The 21343-nt window shown below is 39.4% G+C and overlaps 1 protein-coding gene across 1 annotated transcript; it reads right to left on the bottom strand.

Moving 5' to 3' along the window:
• Nucleotides 1-203: 203 nt before the first annotated feature.
• LOC133367898 (transmembrane protein 170B) lies at nt 204-20366 on the bottom strand. Its single transcript, XM_061591988.1, has 3 exons — nt 19700-20366; nt 8350-8520; nt 204-4216 (listed from the first exon to the last, which is right to left on the bottom strand). The coding sequence occupies exons 1-3, from the start codon at nt 19962-19964 to the stop codon at nt 4086-4088; spliced, it is 567 nt and encodes a 188-aa protein (XP_061447972.1). The 5' UTR covers nt 19965-20366; the 3' UTR covers nt 204-4085.
• Nucleotides 20367-21343: the final 977 nt, after the last annotated feature.

Below are 21343 nucleotides of genomic sequence, written 5' to 3'. Positions count from 1 at the left end.
TAAACATATTTTGGGGAAAGACTTAAGAAAACTGACCTATCCATTCAAATAGATAACAAAATCCAAACATAACTAATTTTAAAAATCAGTTTAATCATACCGAAAACATGATTGCTTGATTATACTACAATACAACAAAAATATGCAAGCTTCAAGTAGAAATAAGTTTATCATACTGAAACAAAATATAGCAAAGTGCAAAACTGAAGAGGAATAGCTACTACTTTCCTCAGATTTAATCAAGAAAAATATATTTAAAATGCTATATTACAGATAAATACAATTAATACTTAACCACCTCTTTGGTCCATATGTTCATAAATTAAACCAACATAATGTTACTTGTGGCTCTGTGTAAGTAAAATTTACAATTTAATTGCTAAGTATGTTAGAGAACAGTTCATGAAACTTAAACTGTTGTTAAGAAACTGAAGATTATCTGGAAGAATTTTTCTTAAATAATATGAAATTTTCAATGCCCCTCAAAAACTAATTCAGTTCATGGTCAAATACTGGTATTGCATAAACTTTACACTGGACGCTTTTGAGAACACTTCTCAAAAGTAGCATGTTCAGCCATTTCCTCAGATGAAGTTTTGAGTATTGGTGTAGATCTCCTATAGCAGCTGAAGGTATAATTTTAATGCCATTCATACAAAGACATTTCACTATACGCTTGCAAGAAAGAATCTACTTACAAAGAAACTCACGCTTTTTAGCAGATAAAAAAAATATGCCCTAGTAACATTACTCCTTACACATTACTTTCAAAACAGAATACAGAATATTGCTATCATGAACACTTTTCCTTGGTTACTTCATTACTGTTTTATTATATTATTTTTTTTTAAATGCAACAAACAACTAACTCTGCAGTCACTTCAAAATACAAATTTCATGTACTCTGTTCAAAGCCATAATGCCAGAAATGTATTCACTGTTTCTTAAAACATATACAGTACTTTTAATATCCATTTCTGAACACTGCCTGAAAGAGAAGATTTTCTTCACCATATTTCATAGAAAAAGTCATTGTATACATTGATTTACCCTAGAACACAACTCATTTTCTGAATGTTACAAGGCATGATCTACAATTGCTTCCTGTTGCAAAACAGTTCTGCTTAGTTCTTCTGGGCAGACCCCTTTATATTGTTGTTGCCAAATAAACATGTTGCAATATTTTAAGTGCATATCTAGCCTATAAATTGTTCCCAACCTGGCCTTAATACTGATGGGATTTGTTTCATGTGACAAGTATAAGAGTTTTGTCAGAATGAGGCAGCCGAAAACATAGGAAGCATCTGAGCCTCAAGTACAGAAATACATTTCTTCATATAGCCCTAAAGTCAATAGACTTAGAAATTTACATATCCAGTCTTCATAACTACCTTCAGTACCAGGGCTGGAGAAATGCTTGCTTCGTAGCTTCATTAAATTACTACATACAACACGAGAGACAACATTACATACAACATTCACAACAGTATCACATACAGCATGTTCTGATCCTCAATAAAATATGAAACAAGTTAAGAGTTTTCTAACTCTAAAGTCTTAAAGATATACAGTGCTTAATACTTCTGCCAACTAAGACTATTTAAAAAAAAATCAAGAACCTTTCTGCACTGACTTGAACTGGGGTAGCACTAGCAATTGTTTCCAACTTTTTTCCTACTTTAATGTTAACACCCCTACCACAAGCTATCATCAAACAGTTAACCTAATGGCAAAAACAGAACAGCAATAAATTTGACAATGGGCCAAAAAAAGCATTCTAACGTATACTCAAGGCACTATACATTATGTATCATTTTATACTAGTGTTAGAATGTACCTTGGTATTTAAATTAAATTACTTGAAACAAAGAACAAAATATGCCAATGTTTCTTTAAATACCTAGTATTAATACTATTTTCATTCCCCTATGACTTTGATTTAGAGCTTTGGGTAAACAAGAAGCTTCCATTTGTGGGTATGGTAAACAAAATTCTGCAGTCACACAACAATGAAGAAGCTCCAGTTATAGACATAGGTCCCTGCAGGATAGCAGTCTATCACTACAAATATTAAAGATGAAGACAGAATAAAAATGAACGTCATCTAAAAGTGTTATCTCTAGACCAAAGTAGGCAAAATAACCTCTAGTGGTAATTTATTAATATATACAACTATAAATAGTGATTTTACCACAATATTTAGAAAGGCTATGGAACAAAGCACTGTGCTGTCAAAGTGTTATTGCTGCAGTTATGATTTCTGTAGGCATTAACTTCTGCTGTCATGACAACCTGTGGTCATACACCTAGAAGGAAGGTAGACATGCACAGGCCGCCAATTTTAAACAGAAACTAAGGGCTAATTCAGACATTACGCTCTTAGTGAAGGAATACATGGAATCAAGCCCTACCACCACCAATATTACAGCAACCAGAAATAGAGCAGAAGTAGTAGTAAAGGCAGTGTCAGCTAGAGCCCTCCTCTCTTCTGCATATGCCTTGTTTTTCCCAAATTCCCAATAAGGAGATTCTTGGATATTGCTACTCTAACTCAGGGAAGAGCAGCTGCAGCCAGAGTGAATGAGGTGCTATTGAAAAGGGTGCAGTGGTTGGGCAGTGACAGTATCTAGCAATCTCTGGTAAATGCTCATGTGGGTTCTCAAGCTACTGCCACCTGTACCGGTATTCAGAAGTAGGGAGCCTGCTCCCTTTTTTCACATTCTAATGCAGACTATGTGTGCGTGCTGATTTCATGTGCATCCTCACTGAGTAGACAGTGTGTGAATCAGCCCAAAGATATGATTTATTCACTCCTTACCAGTACTTACATTTGTTGATTTAGATAGTGTCTTGTCGTTTTTGTAGTCACTTCATAACATTTTACAGTAAAGACATTAGTCACACCACCACTGCTCTTGCTGAAACAACACACACAGAACATGTCTACTAGAAGCTAAGCATATGAAAGACACATATAATCATCTCCAAATTAGCTCAAGGTTGGAAGAATAGAAATATTTTAAGTTCTCTCCTTTTTTTGTAAACAGATAATGTACCAGAATAAATGTTTTGTTCAGAATTCGGGCATAATCACATAGAAAAACTACCTCCCTTTTTGTTTCCACACTATTTTTGTCTTACTTTAGATCAGACAATACTGTAAACGTGTGCTTTTCAAGACTGATGGCTCTTCCTGGTCTTAAAATAACATTACTGGATGTTTCAACAGTCATTATCAATGCAATTAAGTCTTCAGAATAATTTAGGTTTCATTTTGTAAGCTAGTTTTAGTCAACTGATCCAGCTTTTATTCCAATCTGTGACCATGAATTTGAGACATGTATATAACTTGATAAAAGTATCAAAAGCACAGAAATGATGTTACTAAAAGGCTGGTTGTAGTGAATGTGATATATCTTAAATTTCTTCAAAAGAGTTCCTATACTGGGTCAGCCACATTCACATCCTTACTAGACTTTTGTTTCAGTCACTGAATCCCAGCAATGCTCATATGTAAATTTAATACTCAAGCAACTTTTCTTCCATAGGCTTGTTAATATTCTGTGTTGGGTTGGATTCAGTTATTATAATATTAAACAAGTGCCTTTTTGGTATATCTGAATTTTTAAAACTATGTTTGCAGCACTCAAATACTACACATTTAAATGGTCACACTATCAATATATATATATTTATATTTTTTTAAAAAACAAATCAATTTTGCATTTGGCACATTTATCCATTCTTCAGATATGCCCCTGTATTTTCTTCAATACTGTTATGAACAATGATCACATCACTATTTGCCTGATTAGCAGTTCCACAAGGTGCTTTATCTTGCAGCTTCTCCTAAACTGATCACACCTTGCCTGTGACAGAGGCACATTAGGTGCAGTGCAGTAGTGCGTCATTTTTGGACTCTAGAGGGAACTCCTTTCTAAAAGGACAGGACCTCTAGCTTTGAAGTCCACATACCATACATTTCTCCTTGCAATTCAAATCCATCAGCTACTGAAATGACTTCTGGAAAGCGTCACTGCAGACTGTTTCCTTTTTATAAAAAAAACCAAATTTTCACAGAAGTTTCAAAGTGTAGCAAGAATCCTTGAAAAGGATATAATTAGTGTCAGTACAGTCTGGCCAACTCCAAACACCAGTGCTTCTAAAGGAGCCATGCTTTTCCCAGCTACTCTGTAAATTCCAGCCACTGCTGCACCTAGAGAGTCACAAGGAGAGGGGAAAAAGAGGTTAAAACAAGAAATACTAAAATATATTTTTATTTAGAAGACATTTCAGCATCCAAATTCTCAAATGTTAATGTTCTATTACACCACATTAGGCATGGTCCAATAATATAAAGTCCGCTCATCTCACTGGGAGACACATATGCTTGACTCTCCCATTCAAATTAATGGGGTTGCTTATCTTTGTCTAGACTACATCTAATACTTCATTGTAAGCCACCCAGGAAATATTTATTGATGGGTGGCTATATAACAAATAAATAATAAATGATAAAATTAATTAGTAGTTTACATGCCCTATTCAAAAAAATCAGTATTACAAGGCTGACACAATAAGCTAATTGACAATGTGTTGGATTTGGTTCAGCCTGAATTTTCCTAAGAGAGAACTCAGTTCTACAATGACCACTGCTGATGTGGTATAACTAAATTTAGATACCCTAAACATTCAGAAATAGATATTAATCACATTGCATGGTTTTTGTTGAACTAGTCTAAACTCCCTTGAAGCCTAATCTATTTCTCCACCCTCAACTTCTTCAAAACAATCTTGCCAAGCTACTCTATTAAGGAGACCTGGGCATGGGAACACACCTTTATCAAACACCATCAACTGGGATATTATGGCAAGCATACCTTTTAGTTGCTAGATATGCTTAGGAATAAACAGGATTTTGACCCAATTCAGACAATCAAGGCGTAGTAAGTTCAAACAGGAACAAGCCTTGCACCTGCAGGTACAGCTGTTTCCCTATTCTCTTCATAGCACACTTGAATGCAGTATGGAAGTAGCCAATTAACCAGAGTTTCTCGTTTTGTCCACACCATGAAGCTATTGTTACCAGCTTTGTAACAAGCCAGGCTATTAAGCCAACTTCAGACCATGGTTTAAGATCCTAGCTTGTGATGAAGCTGGTATCCACAGTTTCATGGTTTCGACAAAACAGTAAACTGTGAATAAAAGGCAATCCACACATTATATTCAATGTGCTGCAAAGGGAGGAGGAAAGGAGCTGCATTTGTGGGTATAGAGCTCATTTATATCTCAGCTTATTGAGCCAAGATACTGCCACAGTCAATGATGAAAAGGCTGGGTAATGGAAAATATTGTGATCTAATGAAGGCATGTTAGAGGTTTGCCCAAATTGTAATCTGGGAATACTGGGTGGCATCAAACACTTCCTTTCACTAGCACAAGAGACTTGCCTTGCAGAACAGAATTTTCCCCTTCTCCCCCCACACATCCTCAAAATCAGCACCAGAGGGTTGGGGGACCATCCAGACCAGATTTGAGGGGTGTGCAGGGGAATGAGAAGAAACAGAAGTGCTAGCAGAACTCCATTCACACTGCTTTGGATATAGCCCACTCTCTATATTTCCATGCGTGCCTCTATAAAAAGGGATGTATTAAAGAACAGAAAATTATCTGAAAAAGTGACCACTCAGTGTCAGTTGACATTCTTGTAAACACCTTTCATATGCTACATTTTAGCCATGCTTCATAAATTATTTTACAAAGGTGTAGAAAATAATGGCAGAGAAATGAGTGACATTTCAAAAAGTTATTTAATTTAGTAAGTTCATGGAAACAGCTACAATAGAACCAATCTATAAAATGACACAGACACATAACAGACTGGTTCCACTTCTTCACAGTGTAACAGCCATGAAGATGTGGCTCCTTCTCATACCACATTTGTACCATAATGTAGGGATCTTGAAAGGAATTGATACAGGTAACTCCCATGCAAGTGTTGGCATGCTCTGTATGAGAAGAAGCCACTTCACTGCAGCTTCCACATTAACTCAGCAAATTATGCTTTTCAAAGCAGTTTTCTTCTACAAATGGTAGACCCTGTGAGGAATCCATTGCATGTTATTCCATTATATCGTATTTAACAGTGTAAAGATGACCCTGTAGTTAAGCAGAGCTGCTTAGGACAGGGAATTCTGAAAAGATACAACATTTGGAATGCTGTAGAACACACTGAATCCATAATATGTTAAATGTACTAAGATGCCCTTAGTACGTCGTCATGGGCAAAATATTGCTTCTGTTCAGAAAAAGAGGCAGATCACATGATCCCTCCTCCCCCCACAGAAGATAATCTAGAGATGAGAACGCCCAAGAAAAAAATGGGAAAAATTGAAGAAACATCATCTTTCCTTCCCCCACCCCAAGGATTCTTCTCATTTTTTCAAACAAAAATAAAAAAGGACATTTTGGGGAACACTGAAAAGCCTCCTATATAATATTTTTTCTTTTACAATAAGTGAAATGGCAAATGCACTTATGTATTAAATTTATATCCCACACCTTCCTTCAAAGGAGCCCAGGGCAGTAAACATGTCAATACTAAAACATTACAATTAAAACTTCTGAAAACAGTTTTAAAATAGCCTTCAAAAACAGTTAAAATCTCCTCAAAGCAATAATCTATTCTCAAACTAACAATTTCAGGTTTGCCAAGGACAGGACTTTCAGCCATCAAATGCCTGGGTAAAGGGAAATGTTTTTACATTTCTCCTAAATTTAATAGTGAGGGAGACTGATGCACCTCACTAGGGAGGGCATTCCACAAATTGGGGGCCACCACCGAGAAGGCTCTGTCACAGGTAATCACCAAGATTTTATTCACTCAAAATGTGTATGAAGATTTTAATGCAAGACATTAAAGAATGATAATTACTGTGTATACTGTAGACATATACAACACTCAAATCCATTTCTGCACCTGGAGTTCAGTATTTTCAGTATTGTTTAAGTTACACTTGATATTAAAATATGCTGCTAGTCCTTAATACTATGACTAAATTAGATAGTTTCTGTCCAAATAATACACAAATTAAGAAACCAGTCTTTTGTTTTTCAACTTGCCCCTCTTCTCAGATGACAAAAACGATGAAACATGTGCTTTGCATAGTGTGCAGCAATTTGCAACTCTCCATCTCTAGTATTGGGTATAGTTACAATTTTGCTTGTTCAAAAGTAAGGTGTTTATACTTTTGAGGCTGTAATCCTATGTGGACATACCTGGGGGTAAAATCCACTAAACAGAGTAAACAGACTCTGCAAATTCCATAAATATGCCAAGTAGTACAATGCTAAGTTAAAAGATTATGCATTTTATATTGTTAGAACAATAAAATAAATCTAGGTTTGATAAGTAGCTAGCAATGATATATATTTCAATTTTCCCCAACATTTTTGTTTTTTCCAAAAAAGGCACACTTTTTTCTCATGGTTTCAACATTTTTTGAAATGTTTCATCTTTAATTCTAATTCTGAGAAGTTAAGCACTCGGTCTGGTTCTCACATAATGCTAAGCCATATTTTACAAACCAGGAGTTAGCCACAAGAATGACAGTCTGGGTTGGGGTGGCCAAACAAATCATAGCTAAGGAAGGGTGCATGTAACACCAAGCCATCATTAAAACAAACCAAGATTCATAAGTGAATTTAAACCATGGCTTTAGAATGTGGTCAGCTGGCAATAAACAAACCATAGTTAATCTCCTAGGTTCAGAGGATCAGGCAAACCATGGTTTAAATAAACTGTAGTTTAACAAACCTTAGCATTATGTACTGAGGTCTTGTCTTAGAAAGAAAATCACCCTGGTAAGGAACAGTAATGCTGCCAGGTGCCTGGTTCTGTGATGCCCTGCTGCTTGCTCTTGAGGACTGTTTCTGCAGTGGTTCTGGCATACTACCTATCTAAAAGGATTATTATTGCCTGAGCATGTGGGTACCTAATGTTGCTACACAGCCAGAGAGTACAAAAATTGAGTGGTTATCTCCAAGACAGCTCTCCAGAGGATGTTAGTCCTCCTAATGATGGGAACAGAATATAAGTAATTCTTATCCTGTACTAGGCCCCTCTCTTCCTTCTGAAATTGAGACATAAGAAAAATATGGCAAATTTTATATGGCCTTTTCCCTCAACCACTGAACAACCTTCCAGAACTCCAGTGTTATGAACAAAAAAAAACAGTAGCAGGTTTTTTTTAGTAGTATAAGCAGTTACTAAAATAAGCAGTTACTAAAATAGCTAATAATTATCATTTTTTAAAAAGCATGACTGTATTTAAACGTTTTAAGACTTACTGGTTATCATAGCTCCAGTTACAGAACCCAGAAATCCAATGCTGACCACAATGACAGAGATTACTCTCCCTTGTCTATGCCTTTGTAGCATCACAAACATTAAAACTCCTGCAGCACCGTGGACAAAGAGAGAGGAGAAGAGAGCCCATAGGAAAACCCAGTACCACATTTCTGGAAAAAAGCAATCAAATAGAAGGTTAACATTTCTGAGAAAAAAGTCTTTATTTGATTTAATCCCTATCATGGTTTGACAAATTATAAAGAGATACAAAAGTATGCACAGATATAACCCTAGCCAAACAACAACTTATTTTATTCCACTTTCTATTATAATATCCACTGCCTATTTCTCTACACATTTCAGGTCAGCCTATTAGTAATTTTTAGCAGATTAAAATGTTTCCATTTTTTTTAATCTATGTTATATTTATGAAGCTACTACTAAACCAATTTCCGAAAACTATCTAGGAAGGAACAATACTAATTCCTTCTGATATTTTACTGGTAGTTCACCTTCAAAGATGTCAGCATCTCTAATATTAGCAAGCTGCCAAACTAATAGCTTTTGCCCAGATTATGCCAAAAACGTTTTAGTTATGAATACATTGCTTCTGGATGTTGTCAATGTTGAAAGCAGTGGGGGGGGGGGGTTTAGAAAAAATGAAGACTGAATTAGTGCTATATGGTGCTGTCCTGACCAATTTTAAAATGTGGGAAATTCCAACAATTGTTTCCATCAGTCAGTGTCCCAAATAATCTTTCATCTTTCTAGGACATATTGTACATATGCTGGATAAAAATAAGATTTTGTTCTTTAGTGTTAAATGCTACTATCTCTGAGGAAAACTGTGAGAAAGTTGTGTAACTATGAAAATGGAAATTAGTTAATGGGGGACTGCTATGAAGCAGCACATGGTCTCAAAAGGAAACAGAATTAGTTGTATAGTAGCAGTCGTATTTTGCCAGAGAAACAATTGCCTCATACGCAAACCTAGGTTCGTCAAAGGCTGCTTTAACAAACTTATTCCATGTTAAGATGGTGGTTCTTAAAGTTCAGAATTACATTACACCACTTGTATTAATTTCCATCCCTTATACTATGCCTGGTTTATTTAAGTAATTTAAATATATCCCTCTTGCATCCTTTTGTTCAAAGATCCTTACAACAAATAATATAAAATCCACAAAATTTAAGTAACATACTTGTTGAATGTTTCCCAAGCAATCAGGCTGGGAATATTTCCAAAAATTGGTTCTGTTTGATTTGCCCCCCCCCCCCGTTTAGGCTACAAGTGACTATCAGATAAAATGTAAACAAATAGTAAACATTTGTGGAGTTATTTCCAAAAATGAACTATGCCAAAGCAGAGACAACCAAGCACAGTTGGCAGAGGTATACCACAAATATTAACAAGTGTTCATCTTTGCGAACTGGAGCCACTGAAGCTATAAGAGCAGTGTTTACAGGTTAAGTGATTAAACAGGGATCTTAGCTTGCTGTATGACAGAATGCATGGTGATTCATGAGATTTAATTTATAAATTAAATGGTACTCAGTGAATCCATCAGATTCCTTAGAACCCTAATCTTGTTGCAGATAGCTCTCCCTGGGTATAGCATGCCCTGCCACAGCCTTCACATGTTCAGACTAGTTGATTAGGCAGTAGAATAGAAGACAATTTCCAAAGAAAGAACATTGCTTGTCTGCTGTAACAATAACAGTCTTGTGGCATCTTAAAATTAAAAATTTATTATAGCCTAAGATTTTGTGGACTAGCATCCACTTTATCAGATAGAATGGAAGATGAGAGCCAGGGTAAGTAAATGGAAGGCAGTATGTACTGGGGCAAAAACCATGGTACTTCACATATATAGTGATGGGATCTGAATTATACCCACACACAAAAAAGATCTTGGAATTATAGTGGAAACCTCAGTCAATGTGCTAAAGTAGTAAAAGAAGAAAATTCAAGAAAAGCAAATATTTAAGATAAACCAGTAAATAGTAATATACTTAGAAACATTTATTGTTTACTATTTATAAATCAATAGGCTAATGTTATTTTGGGTTTTATCCAATGTAGTCCTACGTCACAGTCCCATCAGCACAAGGATTTCCACTTGTATAATTGAACTTCAACCCTTCTCTTCTTCTCTGCACCCCTTAAATCTGTACAAAGGGTTCTCCCAATCCTCCAGAGCAGATTTAAGGAGGGCATGCATGGGGGGAGGAGGGTAGAAAGTCCCACTGCAGAAGCAGATATGCTTGTGCTGACGGGATGCATTACTTATTTCACAAAATGTACATATCACTTCACTTACTCAACAGAAGATCTCTAAATGGTTTACAAAGAAAAATCTAAAATATTCATTAAAACATTAATAAAAACAAGTATTAAAAACAAGTTAACAAAATATTTAAATACAAATAGTTTCAGCAATTTAATATAATTATGCATAGTGAAATGACGTTACTTTTTTGCTGAAGCAAAAATGTTTTCAGCAGGCACTAAAAAAATACAGTGAAGGCAACTAGTTAATATTAATGAGCAGGGAGTTCCAAAGAATAGATGTTACCTAATGTATTAAGTAGCCTACCAGTGAAAAGTATGACACATTTTGATTGTACACACAGTTTCACCTGAACACCTCCACATCTATTCCAGTCAGATACTGCTTTGGTTAATGATTAGGGTCACTGTATTCTGTGCATTCAGCACTCATGTTTGTTTAAATGAACCATCTTTTTACCAATAGTAACTTAGGACTACTTCAGATATGGTTTATTACTCAAGCAAATCTTTATCTGTGTCAACTACAGTGCTGAATAGCTAGATGCATAATATGTTAAAGAGTTTTTGATAGATATATATTGCAGTGGAGTACAGAAATAACTAGTATGTTAAGACAGGTAGTAGAAAGAATAAAGAAACTCAAGTTTATTACTCCAAAGAGGTAAAGTCATACATACTGAAACAGCCACGCTGCCTGCACACATGGAGCCATTATTAACTGAGAACAAAAACAAGAAAATAAGGGAGGAAAGGGAGGAACAGGCCTGCAAAACAACAAACACTTTAGAGGAGAAATCAGCAGAGGGAAGAATAGATTGACTTTCTGTCTATTGCCCTTCATTTGTTCAGGTCACTTGTAACATGTGTTGGTTCTTTACTCCCAACGCCCCATATCAACAACATGTGCTCAAGTCCACAAGATTTATCTTCTCTCTTCAGATGTTGAAAGTGGTCTCTGGGAAGTGGCTTAGTGAGAATATCTGTAATCATGCAATAAGCCCTTGTTAGCTTCAGTAGATGCGGCTGCCAATACATCCTGCTTCTTACTTGTCCAGCTAACTGCTCCATCTCCATAGAGAACAAGTTTCCACTGGTGGATTTGCAATCTGCTATGTCTCTGGCCCAATCTGCATCTGTGTAAACTACTAGTCTGGGACTATAGGTGGCCTATAACTTTAGTTTCAGGTTTACAGTCCCGTTTAAATACAGTCCGCTGGCCACTTTCTTTACAGCTGTCCAATGTCTTTCCCTTGGTGAGCTGGTCTTTCTACACAGTATTCCTACCGTTGTGGCTATATCTGGTCTTGCTGTGGTTGCCACATACAGCAACTTTCCTATAGCTGACCTGTATTTGTCATTCTGTGGAAGAGTTACTGTTCTCATCTCCTTTTAAATCATTTGACTCCATGGATGCAGCCACTGGATTGGCATCCTTGAGTTCTAGCTACTCTAGTATTTCAGAGATCTGTCCATTCTGGCTGAGGCATAGCTTCCATCTTCCTCTTTTTCTTTTTGGATCCCAAGGTTGTGGGTAATGTCTTCTAGTTGCTGCACCTCTGCCTCTCAATTCAGGTGATGTATAATTTCCTCATGCTCAGTTTCATCTTCGTAACTCAAAAGTAGATTACCAACATAAATTAGCATACACATCTATCTACCATTTCTGTATTATGCGCAGAGGCAGGGATAAGCTTTACCTTGCTTGAAACCTTCTCTGATGAGCATCTGATTCAGTTTTTCACTCCATGTTTTTGCTGCTTGTTTTAGTGAAGTTTGCGCACAAGTGGTTTGTCTCCTGATTTTTCAAATCTAGGAAGTTGTTTCATGTAGATTTCCTCAATTTCTCCATGTAAGAAAGCTGTCTTCACATCTAAGTGTTCAATATGCATTTTCCTTGATGCTGCCACACTTAAAATTGTCCTTATTGTGGTATACTTTACTACAGGAACCAATGCTTCATTGTAGTCCTCCCCATATTTCTGGGAATAGCCATTGGCTACTAGTCTGGGTTTTTATCTCTGCATCTCCCTTCTGCATTTTGCTTTGCTTTGAACACCCATTTACAACCCCCACAGACCTTTGGATGCTGGCAGTTCTGTGAATGTGCAAGTCTGGTTTTTGTGTAGAGCCTCTATTTCTTCCTGTACAGCTTTTCTCCACTCACTGGTTTCTACTGCAGGCATTCTCTCAATCTCTGCCCATGCTGAGGGTTCATGCTGCCTTTGCAAGGTAGGATAGTTGTGTAGCTGGTATGCCTTTGTTGGGTCGGGATGAAAGTCTGAGTTCTGGCTCAGGAGCCCCATCTGCTTGCATAGTGACTTTCGGCCCTGCATTCTCTTCTGCTTTTCCTGCATTCCCTTCTGCCCTTGCATCACCACTTCTGGCTAGTGATGCAGGTAGGTAACCCTCAGTTTTGCATACTGGAATTTTATTTCCCCTTCTTGACTGTGGATTTCCTCTGTTGGGTACTTTCCATCATCATGGTTTGTACTGGTTCTGTCACTTTCATTAGAGTAGACAATATTACTCACTGTGATCTTGCCTGTTCTTACAGCCAATATTCTATAACCTTTGCTCCCTGAAGCATAGCTGGCCATTATTCCTTCTGCAGCTCTGTCATTCAGTTTTGACCTCTTCTCTTTGGTACATGCACATAAGCCTTGGATCCAAATACTTTTGATGCGCTGTACGCTTGGTTTTCGTCTGTGCCACGGTTCAAATGGAGCTTTGCCTGTTGACATAGTTGATTCTGCAGGTAGCTGTCATCACAGTCTCTCCCCAGTATTGGATGGGTAGCTCAGGGTCAAGGAACATGCAGGGAGAGCTCTCTTTGGCTGCTAAACAGTCTCTTTTGTTAAACAGTCCACTTGCGCAACTGAACTTCCCCCTCTCCTCCCCCTGTGCACCCCATGCACTTAAACAGTACTTTCTGACCACAGTCGAAACACAGGCTGAGCGCCCTTTTCTGACTGGCTCTTGGATGGCATGCATGCAAATTTCCTTTCCTTTTGTCTTCCCTTGACTGTGTAATTTAATCTAATAGCTGCCTGTTTACTGTATCTCACTCTTCCCTAGGCTCTAAGGCTAGTTTAAAGTCTGGGTCTGCCTTAGCATCAACAGCAGAAATAAAAGCAGAGTATTCCTGTGATAGGAATGCCAGCAAAATCGCAATTTTCTGTTCATCATCAAATTTCCCTCCTGAGGCATGCAACTGATTCACAATAACTTTTCCATATATTTCAAGGGGTCCCCCCCTTTACTTAAGCAGAAAACAGTTCTCTGTAAATCTGAATTTGATCTTGCACCTCAGTTTTCCCATATAGATTTTTCAAGGCCAATAATATGTCTCTAGCAGTTCCTTCATTCTTCATATGTATAAGCTGCATATTGGCCAAACACTGGAGTAATAAGGTTTTTGCCTTACGATTTTTGGAATACCATCCTGTGATGCTCTCAGCTACTTCCATGGATCTTTCTGTCAGGACTTCTTGAAGTCCTCCTTCATCCAGCTGAGTCTCAATTCTGTACAACCATGCACAGAAATTCTCTGGTACCAATCTTGGGATCAAGGCACATCCATTAATACCTGTCTGCACCATTATTCTTTCATTCAGACTTTCTGCACTGTTAATAAGCTGGGCCCATAATCTGTTAAAAGAGTTTTTGGCAGATATATACTGCAGCAAAGTGCAGAAATAACTGGTCTGTTAAGACTGGTATTTGAAAGAATAAAGAATAAAAAAAACTTCAGGTTTATTACTACAAATAGATAAAGTCATACATGCTGAAACAACCATGCAGCCTGCACTCAAAGAGCTATTACTAACTGAGAACAAAGACAGGAATTTAAGGAGGGGAAGGAGCAAAGTAAAAATAACACACACTTTAGAGGAGGTTTCAGCAGAAGGAAGAATAGATTGCTTTTCTGTCTATTGCCTCCCACTGGTTCAGGTTACTTGTAACATGCATTGGTGCTTTACTCCCAATGTAATACTTATGAAAAAAATGGACTGCCTTCAAGTCGATCCCGACTTATGGCGACCCTATGAATAAGGATTTCATGGTAAGCGGTATTCAGAAGAGGTTTACCATTGCCTCCCTCTGAAGCTAGTCCTCTCCAGCTGGCTAGGGCCTGCTCAGCTTGCTACAGCTGCACAAGCCAGCCCCTTTCCTTTTCCCAACTGCCAGCTGGGGGGCAACGGGGCTCCTTGGGACTATGCAGCTTGCCCATGACTGCACAGGTGGCAGGGCACGTAATGCCTGAGCCACTCGCTGTGGGGATGATCTTTAGCTGGCCCTTGACACCCAAGAGACACGAGCGGGGATTTGAACTCACAGACTCTGGACTCCCAGCTAGGCTCTCCTCCCCCCTGTGCTATACCAGCTACTTTTACAGCACTTTTATTAAGTGCTTAAAGAGCTCCACATAAATGAGATCAGTAACAGTTCTAACATCACTATCAGAAAGAATATTATTATTAGAGATTGAGAGCTCAGTCTGAGAACTTAAGAAAAGTCCTGTTGAATAAGACCAGGGATCCACTTAGTCATGAATCACATTACTGGGAATGGCCAATCAGATGCTTCCAATAAGTCTACAAAGAGGGAATGAGGACTCCAAGCTCTTCTCTACTATTTGCTGTAGGCACCTGACATTCTGAGGCATCTTGCTTCTGAACCATGAGGTTTTATTATCATTGTTGATTGCATTTGATGGACTTATCCACCATAAATTTGTCTAATCCCCTTCATCAGTGACCATCACCACATCTTGCAGCAGTAAATTTAATTATTCACTGCATCAATTGATTTGCCAATAATTTTCATGAAATGGCCATAAGGAAAGAAAATCTTCATCCACGTTTTCTACCATACATACTTTTATAAACCTTTATCATAAATCTCCCTTAGGTTTTTTTTGTGCACTGAAAAGTAAAACTTTGATCATGTAGCCCACGTGGCCTTTTGCACTGCATAATTTAGAGGCAAGAATTCTGTCTAATCCTGTCTATAAACATGCAAAGACACTATAAAAGATCACTTAGGATTACAGTCTCAGGATCATATCCAACACTGTGCAAGCAGACTTCTGCTCACATGGGGCTTCCTTCTTCTTTTCCTGCAGACCTGCTTGAACCCCCAAACCTGGATCAGATTTTGAGGGTGCCCAGGAAGCTACAGGGTGGAAGAGAAAGTCCTATTATGCAAGAGGGAATTCATTCTGCTTGCACAGCAGCAGTGTTAAATGCAATCCTTCGCCTACAATTATGCATACTAATTTTGAAGTAAATCACATTGAAAAAAATAAGATTTACTTCAGAGTAAACAGAATAGTTGTAAGTATGCAGAACTTTCAAGATGCAATGTTTTGTAGCTTCTGTGCAAAATAGTGTTTCTCCACAAGATGAAAAGCAAATGTTCATGCTCGTATAACTACTAATAATTTTACCTGAACACAATGAACAGTTCAGGTCATTAGAGGACATAAAATAGGATTATATGATCATCCAATGAGGTATCAGTGAATACAGGATGCCATTTGCTAGATCCTCACACTTTTAACCACACAGCAGTACCACTGAGCTATATAAAAAAAAGTGTTTACTGTCCTTGAATAAAACTATCTTTAAATATAAAATACTCCCAGTTTGTTAACACAGGCAGGTAACACCCCTCAAAAAAACTGTACATCAGAACTGATCTCACAGAAGTTGCTGCCATTACAGCCTTTCACTATCAATAATCTTGAAACTATATGATTTTCCAAAAAGGTTTCATTAAATGTTGAAGACTTTCACAAAAGATACAATAATTCCTTAGTTTGGGGTACATTTCCAAAAATCTTTGTGAACTGATTAGGACATAAGAGCACAAGAGGCAAATATCCTAAAGAGTCACAACATGTCCTCCAGGAACATGGGGATTTCACACTCTTAATTTGGCATGGCAGCATAGAGCTGTTGGAATAGGCAAATGTTGCACGTTCCCTTTAAGGGATATTTGGGGAATATCCCATGTACCTGTTTTACCATGATGTAACTTCCTAGTGGGTGGGGTTAGTTACGTGGTTTCCTCCTCCTTTGTCCTGGGGGATTTCTTGCATATTCTCCATTGCTGATCTATCCACCATTGGGAGAGGCCGCATGGCAGATGCTCTCTCTGCTGAGAGCATCAATACTAGAGACTAAGATGGACTGAGACCATTTTCTTTCATCTAAGCTAGAGCCTATGTTTCTGAACATATGAAGAATTCGTGAGTAAATGTTTTATCTTTTACCTAAGAAGATTGTGTCTGTTGTTATTTACATAGAGAAAGGTGGGCCTGGTTTACATTCTCATTCTGCTGCTTGTTTTTTTATATCTCTGCTAAGAAATAGGACCAACCAAATTAGTTCTTATTTCTCTCTGGTATTTTTTTATAATACCAAACAGGTTATGTTGCCCAGAAATAGTTGAGAATTAAACCAGATTTTTTGGGTTTTATTTTAAGTATTTTTTGGCGTATTTTGTTTTCCCCCTTTGCTCTGTATCAAGACACCAGCTTTAAAGGAGACTATTTTTGCTGCTGTTACTTCCTTGAGTTGTTTTAGCATAACAAAAGTTATTCTCAGACCAGGAAGCATGTATCAGCAAAGCAGAGGTTTTTCAAGAAGAATGCCTGAAGTATCCGCTGTTAACTTTGACCAGTGGAAAAGTAGAATCAGAATTATCCTAGCACCAGAGAAAATTTGGTGCTGTATTGAAAATCCTAAACCAGAAGGGAATGATCAAGAAGCAAGCTTCTTGGGAAGACAAAGATTCTCTTGCAAAAGCTATAATATTTGATTCTCTGAAGGATGATCAGCTTGTTTATGTGAATGAGTGTAAATCTGCCTCGGAGATGCTAGACAAACTCCAGATAGCTTTTGGACTTCAAAGTTTTAGATGTCAGACAATGCTGATTCGAGAGATAGTGAATTTAAAATTGCAGACAAAGGAAAATTGTGAAAAACGTATCACTTCCTTGTTGCTTATTTTCAACAAATTGAAATTGGCTGGACTTGATTTTAATCACCAACAGAAATTGGGTGTTCTTTTGGGATCTCTTGGAAAGAGATTTGATCCTTTTATTTCTCTTTTAAACCACAATCCTGAGATTCAGTTTGAGGAAGCTCTGGCAAAACTAAGAGAGGAATGTGTGATTCAAAGAGACTCAAATGATAATGGATCAAATTACATGACTAGCAGAGATAAAAGGAAGGGAAAAGCCCCTCCTAAGAGCCAATCACAATGCTGTTTTTCATGTGGGAGGCGCGGTCACCTGGCTAGGGACTGTGACTCACCCAAAAGTTCAACAGCCAATGGCAGCTCTCCCAATTTTAAACAAAGAGAACAAAGGCAGCATGCTTTCTCAAAGGAAAAGCAGGAACCTCAGAGAGGAAGAAATTTCCTTTTAACTCATAAGAGACTTGTTGCTAATAATTATAAGCAAAAATCAAACAACTGGATTTTAGACAGTGGATGTACAAACCACAGTTGTTATAATGAAGATTTATTTGATGAAATAAACAGTGATACTGAAGGAAGAATCCAGACTGCCAATGGTCAATATATGAACATTAATGGATCTGGATCCATTGCTCTTAGGTGCAAGGTATCTGATCAAACCATAGTAAATGTGGCAGATCATGTTTTATATGTCCCAGACTTAAATTGCAATATGCTGAGCGTCTCAGCTTTAGACAAGAAAGGATTTGCAATACATTTCCAGGATGGAAAGTGTACAGTGACCAAAGATGATGAATTGCTTGCACTAGCTTATGAAAATGATGGTGTTTATGAACTGAGTCTTACAGCTGAACAAGCAAACACAGCCATGGTGGACAACGAACAGACCAGCCTAGAACTTTGGCACAGACGACTGAGACATCGCGATCCAAAGGAGATCCTACAGCTACAAAAGCAGAACCTTGCCACAGGTATCAAGGTAAACCAACAGAACCATTATAAAGGAAGCAGGTGCGTAAACTGCATTGAGGAAAAGGGTGTTAGGCCCTCATTTCCACCAAGGACTGAAAAGAGAAGCACCAAGGTGCTAGATCTCATACACAGTGACCTCTGTGGACCATTTAATGTACCCTCACTTGGGAAGAATAGATATGTTCTAATTTTTGTGGATGATTTTTCAAGGTACTGTGTGACTTACTTATTGAAGGACAAGAGTCAAACGCATGAGATGCTGAAGAAATACATCTCCATGGTGAGCACAAAATTTGAAAGGAAGCCGAAAGCACTACAAAGTTTATATTGCACCAAACACAAAGTTTCCTGGAGGAACAAGGCATTTTGCACAGGAGCACTTTCAGTCATACTCCAGAGAAGAATGGGATTTCTGAAAGGAGACTTAAGATCTCTTCTCTCTCTGGTATTTTTATAATACCGAACAAGAGCTAGGGCCATGAAAACTGTCCTAGCCAAAGGCATGTACCTTCACTGATGTGGGAGATGCCTTTTTAGTCACCACAAAAATTCTTAAACTGAGGCAACGTTTCATCAGACAACATATACTCTGTGCGTGTTGGGCACCTAGTCCTAGAGGAAATAGAGGAGTCAGATCCCACAGATCTGGACTGCAGAAAACAACATATTAAACGTACCCTCAGGGACATCCTAGCAAAGGAAGCCAGACACAGAAAGTCTCGTTACATCTATGATCCTATAGAAAGCAAGGGACCTGAAAGCACTCCATACTACAGAGACAAGAGTTCAGAAAGTACATCTAGCCTCCAATCTTGTATAGTACTCCCCATTTATGATCACACGTTTTTACCTGCCCTTTTGACCCAGGAGCTACCTTACACCCACATACTGCTGGATACAACTATACCGTTGAACCATCTGTCCTAGTATTCTCTGCTCTGCCCTGTAGCGGCCCTCTAGGGTTTTTCCCACGAGATTCTTTCAGCTGGCGACACCAGAGATGGAGCATGTCCTACACCCCCAGCATGTGCTCCCTAGTCACCATATAAGACAGGTCGCCTTAGCCTCCCCCTGCGCTGCGCCTGCCCGGTCGTTACCAGTGAGATGCCGGAGCGAGGTACCGTGCGCCCAGAGACTCAGCACCTGCTGGACCGACAGGTTGATCATGCTGCTGTCCCCCGCCTCCGCCTTCATTGTTGCCGCGGTGGAGGCGGCCTGGCCGGCTCCGTCGTTGCTGGGCCACCCCCCGGAAAGTCGTGGCTGACTCCGCCACCAGTCTCGAAGGGGAGGCCGGGCTCCCACGGGGCTGCTGTGGGCCGAAGGGGTGCGGATGGGGTGGGCTCCCCGCGGCAGGGGAGACATTGAGGACAGCAGAGGTAGAAGCCAGGAGGAGGCGGCGCGCGCTCGCTCGCTGTCCGCTTCCCACCGGTGATGGTGGGTCTCAGGCCTTCCTCAGGGCTGGCAGGCGCAGAGAGCCCCGTGGTTTGGGGCGGAGAAGAGGAAGGGAGACGGAGGTAGATGCCAGGCGGCGGCAACAACGGCCATCACCGCCCCCTTTCGAAGTCGCCTTCTCATGGCCCCCTCAGCCGCCAACCTCAACTGCGGGCGGGGGGGGAAGCACCCGTAAGATACAGAGAGCAACCGCCGCCTTTTCCCACCGGCCGGTTAGCCGACTAACGGCTAGCTCCTGCGTGGTTGCGCACGAGACTCCACGGGTGAACGCGCGCTCGCGGACCACTTAATCGAACAGCAGCTGCCCAAAAAGCGCCGGAGCGCCCCTTCTCCCCCGCCCTCACGAAGGAGGCGAGAAGGACGCATGCGCACTCGCCAATGAGCGAGAAGGCGCATCGACGTTACGGGGTGAAGCAAGCCAGGGGTATTCGTTACAGTATATGGGGAGGACGAGTTTCAGTTTTCCTCTCATTGGCTATTATCTTTGATCAGGGGTTGTGGCCCCTCCATTTCCACTGGTTACCAGACCACCTTTGTCAGGAATGTCTATAAGTAATTCTATCAATTTCTCTATTGAGCCAGCTGTTCTTTCACAGCCTTCAATTTTAGAGTATCAGTGCTCTCCAAAGAGTATAAATAACGAATCCCGCGAGTCAGAAGATCTCCAATTGATAGAAGTTTTTCCCGATCTCACTTTAGAAGAGCAAACTAAAATAATTAATAGGCTCGATCGCTTGAAGGCTGACCTACACCACCAGCAAAAGTTGTCCTTTCCTCCTTTCTCCCGGCCTATTCTAAATTCAGGCTGTGACTGTATTTTAGTGCAGCCAGGTGTCGTAGTTCCAACCTCCCCTTCTTGGACGGAAAGGCGATACTTGGCTTCAAATGAGATAGATCTAACTTCTCAGTCCACACAGTTACCCCGTCCTCTCTTGCGGATGGGGAAACTGCCCATCTCTAATGTAAGCCTTATACGGTGCGGGACCACGATACCTTGCGGAACGCCTCTTCCGATATGAACCGGCCCGTACACTACGTTCTGCTACGAAGGCCCTCCTCTGGGTTCTAACTCACAGGGAGGCCCAGAGGGTAGTGACGAGATCTACGGCCTTCTCAGTGGTGGCCCCTGAACTATGGAACAGTCTCCCCAAGGAAGTACGCCTGGCGCCGACTCTGCTCTCTTTTCGGCGCCAGGTCAAAACCTTCCTATTCTCTGAAGCATTTTAAGTTAAATTGATTTATTTTTAAAAATGTTATTGTATTGGATTTTCGATTGTATTATTTAGTAT

Source organism: Rhineura floridana, chromosome 1 (genome assembly GCF_030035675.1).
Source record: "Rhineura floridana isolate rRhiFlo1 chromosome 1, rRhiFlo1.hap2, whole genome shotgun sequence".
Lineage (NCBI taxonomy): Eukaryota > Metazoa > Chordata > Lepidosauria > Squamata > Rhineuridae > Rhineura > Rhineura floridana.
The sequence above is the reverse complement of the archived record's forward strand: the minus strand, read 5'-3'. Positions and strand labels throughout refer to the sequence as shown.